At 51.6% G+C, this 3,885-nt stretch overlaps 1 protein-coding gene across 4 annotated transcripts; it reads left to right on the plus strand.

Annotated features, from left to right (window-relative positions):
* Positions 1 to 454: 454 nt before the first annotated feature.
* Positions 455 to 3,067, plus strand: UBXN1 (UBX domain protein 1). 4 transcript variants are annotated; one of them, XM_011942679.1, is made up of 9 exons: positions 455 to 707; positions 830 to 883; positions 972 to 1,078; positions 1,164 to 1,233; positions 1,459 to 1,650; positions 1,745 to 1,796; positions 1,943 to 2,059; positions 2,569 to 2,761; positions 2,928 to 3,067. In XM_011942679.1, exons 1-9 carry the CDS (start codon positions 649 to 651, stop codon positions 2,975 to 2,977), a joined length of 894 nt encoding a protein of 297 aa, XP_011798069.1. In that variant the 5' UTR covers positions 455 to 648; the 3' UTR covers positions 2,978 to 3,067. The 4 variants fall into 4 exon arrangements, with proteins under 4 accessions (XP_011798069.1, XP_011798068.1, XP_011798070.1 ...); XM_011942677.1 differs by having other exon boundaries at positions 494 to 533; positions 620 to 707; positions 2,569 to 3,061; XM_011942678.1 differs by having other exon boundaries at positions 1,459 to 1,638; positions 2,569 to 3,061.
* The last annotated feature ends 818 nt before the right edge of the window (positions 3,068 to 3,885 follow it).

Here is a 3,885-nt window from a genome sequence, read left to right on the forward strand (position 1 = left end):
AAAAAAAAAAAAAAAAAAAAGAGTAAGTTGTCCTAGATGGTGGAAGTGTCACGGAGTTTTAAGCAGGGAGGTGAGGACAGGATTAGATCATTGTGTTTCGCAAAGATCCCTTTGGCAGTCAGGCAGAGGATGGCTCAATTCCCCAGAGAGAATGAGCGGACCAAAGAGCAAGTACATTTCTTCGGCTCCTGGCAAACATTGCCAAAGAACTTCCCAAAGCGTTGCGCTAAGGGACCATGTTCCTTCTAATTTCTAAGGAGGGTGAGGCAGGATGAAGTTCCGGGAACTGGCTTCATTCCGCCCACGGGTTTCAGAGCCGCACCAGCTTTCTTCCCCACAGCAGCCAGGAGCCTTGGCTTCGTGGGTTGCCTCCCTGTTCCCGCCCACATAAAGTCCTGGCAGCAGGGCTAAAAGTTTTCTGGTTCTCAGCGGCACCCGTCGACGTCCGCCCCCCACGTGACCCAAACAGATCCGGTACTTCCGCTTCCCCTCGGCTTTCTTCTCGTCGGTGTCCCTGGCTGCTATAGAGCCGGGTGAGCGAGCGAGCGCCCGTCCGCGGGCGTCGAGGGCGGGTTGCCTCGCGCTGACCCTTCCTGCCCTCCTTCTCGTCACACACCAGGTCCCCGCGGAAGCGGCGGTATCGGCGCCATGGCGGAACTGACGGCTCTTGAGAGTCTCATCGAGATGGGCTTCCCCAGGGGACGCGCGTAAGGGAGTTCCCCAACCCCGGCCTGCGGGGGTGGGGGGCCGCGGACCTGTCCCGGTCTTTTTCGTCAGCCTGACGGTCACCATGGCTCGTGGGCGCTATTCATGGTGTTTCTGCCCCCAGGGAGAAGGCTCTGGCCCTCACAGGGAACCAGGGCATCGAGGCTGCGATGGACTGGTGAGCGCTCGTCCTGGGTGGCGGAGAACTGGGGGCTAGCGGAAGGGGCAGCCTCAGAGCTAACCTCCCCGCCGACTTTCCCTGCCAGGCTGATGGAGCACGAAGACGACCCCGATGTGGACGAGCCTCTAGAGACCCCCCTTGGACATATCCTGGGACGGGAGCCCACTTCCTCAGAGCAAGGCAGCCTTGAAGGTCCTGACTGAGGGACACCGTGTGATTATTCAGGAGGGTCCGAGGAGAATCTGAAGGGATAATAATACCGATTGTTTGTTTGTAGGATCTGGTTCTGCTGCCGGAGAAGGCAAACCCGTTTTGAGTGAAGAGGAAAGACAGGAACAGACTAAGAGGTACAGTGAGAACAGTCTCACATCTCTGAGGGTCGTCTTCCAACTCGCCCCGGTACACATCTGATCAAAGAACCTTGACCTTTCCACATTTCCTCTTTCTTGGCATTTTCTTTTCCTTTTCTTTAATCTACTTTGGGATATATGTCGCCTAATTTTGTTTATGGTAAACTTTGCACATTCTCACTTTGTCCATTTCTCTTGAGCTGTTTTCTCTTGGCAACACAGGATGTTGGAGCTGGTGGCCCAGAAGCAGCGGGAGCGTGAAGAGAGAGAGGAACGGGAGGCATTGGAACGCGAACGGCAGCGCAGGAGACAAGGGCAAGAGTTGTCAGCAGCACGACAGCGGCTACAGGAAGATGAGATGCGCCGGGCTGCAGAGGAGAGGCGGAGGGAAAAGGCCGAGGAGTTAGCAGCCAGGTCTAGGCAATGGAGATGATGGATAGCAGATGAGAAAGAAATCAAGATTTGCTTTGTTGATGTCTGACCTAATTTCCTCTTGTCTACATTCCAGACAAAGAGTTAGAGAAAAGATCGAGAGGGACAAAGCAGAGAGAGCCAAGAAGGTAGGTGATTGAGAAGACGCCACGGGTAATGGAGTGGGCAGGTTAGTAAATCTTTTCCAGCTTCAGAGGGAAATCTTGGGCTTACATGATGTGTTTCACCTGAGGGTGGGTGAGTACCTGATTGAGTGTTTTGCTTTGCCCTTTAGTATGGTGGCAGTGTGGGCTCTCAGCCACCCCCACCGGCACCAGAGCCAGGTCCTGTTCCCTCTTCTCCCAGCCAGGAGCCTCCCACCAAGCGGGAGTATGACCAGTGTCGCATACAGGTACTGATTCTGATTCCTATCTTCCTCCTTGGGACCCCTTTGTTGCCTGTTAAGGTGCCCATTTCAGAGCTTTTTTCAGTTAATGTGCCCTTTGCCAAATCTCTCCCTTCTTTGTAAATGACTTTTGAAATCCTGTCTACTCTTGGGAAAGGTATCAAATTTCACCTGCCCAAGTCATATTTAAACCCATACCTCCCTCTTACTCAGCAGTTACCCTTTTACTTGTTCATGTTTTTATTTGATTTATTATGCAGCTATCTGGTGATGTGGTATTTATCCAGATTCTTTTGTATAATCTTATCCTTGTCTTTCTTAGGTTGTGAGGGAGCTGGGAGTCTATCATCCACACTTAGTAAAGCAGAGCCTAAGTGGCTGTTCATTTGGTGCTTTAAATAGTAGTTGGGCTGCTTCAATCTAAGAAGGAGGGGCCAGCTTTAGTTCTTTGCCTTACTTGGGCACCTCATTGAGTTTTGATGCCCACAATACTGAGTATCTCCCTTGCCCTTTAGGTCAGGCTGCCAGATGGGACCTCACTGACCCAGACATTCCGGGCCCGGGAACAGCTGGCAGCCGTGAGGCTCTATGTGGAGCTCCACCGTGGGGAGGAACCAGGAGGAGGCCAGGACCCTGTGCAATTGCTCAGTGGCTTCCCCAGACGGGCCTTCTCAGAAGCTGACATGGAGCGGCCTCTGCAGGAGCTGGGTATGGCTGCAAGACTAGAAACTAGGACTTGGGGGAGTAGGGAGGCATGCTTGGGAAAAGGAGGATGCAAAGAGAAGGGGTTTTGTGAACATGGTGCAAGGCCAGGAATTTTGGGAGCAAAAACCAAGTATCCTTGTGGTTCAAGCCTGTTTTCTTCCATCTTCAGGACTCGTGCCTTCTGCTGTTCTCATTGTGGCCAAGAAATGTCCCAGCTGAGGGCCTTTGTCCCATCGTCCCTCTGTGACCCCTTCATCTTTGATAAAGCACTGACATCTCCTTCCTAATAAATAGACCCTGAGTTCTGTACATGCCTGACTCCTTCCTGAATGGCTGGGAGGGAAAAAACCAAGGCAGAGGAAGAGGCTAAAAGGGAACGCGTTTGTAGCAGACCCTCTTCCTCATCTTTAGTTTCCAACAAAGACACTTGTTTTTAATCTCTGGGTCTGATTAACTGCTGGGGAAGTTGAGGAGGAGAGGTGCTAAAAGGGGTGGAGAGTACATTGGATGGCACCTTTTACTCCTATGGTAAGACGGAACATAAAAGCCCAACTGCTGTTGCTTTTTCATTTATTTATTGAGAACACAAGAGTGCTTTTTTTTTTTTTTTGACAGAGTCTTGCTCTCTCGGCCAGGCTGGAATCAGTGGCGCGATCTCGGCTCACTGCAAGCTCCGCCTCCCAGGTTCATGCCATTCTCCTGCCTTAGCCTCCCGAGTAGCTGGGACTACAGGTGCCCACCTCCACACCCAGCTAATTTTTTGTATTTTTAGTAGAGACGGGGTTTCACCGTGTTAGCTTGGATGGTCTCGATCTCCTGACCTTCTGATCTGTCCACCTCAGCCTCACAAAGTGCTGGGATTACAGGCGTGAGCCACCGCGCCTGGCCAGAAGAGTGCCTTTTCATTTTAAAAATGTTTGGAAATGTGCACAACTTTGATAAAGCTTTGGGGTGCTCCAGACACCCATGGCCACTTCATGTAAACCACTGAGAATTTGAGAATTTTTTTTTTTTTTTGAAATGGAGTCCTGCTCTGTCACCCAGGCTGGAGTGCAGTGGCACGGTATTGAACCACTTCCTGAGTTCAAGGGATTCTCCTGCCTCAGCCTCCCAAGTATCTGGGATTA

The sequence above is a fragment of the Colobus angolensis genome, unplaced genomic scaffold (genome assembly GCF_000951035.1).
Source record: "Colobus angolensis palliatus isolate OR3802 unplaced genomic scaffold, Cang.pa_1.0 Scaffold21, whole genome shotgun sequence".
In the NCBI taxonomy this organism is placed as follows: Eukaryota; Metazoa; Chordata; class Mammalia; order Primates; family Cercopithecidae; genus Colobus; species Colobus angolensis.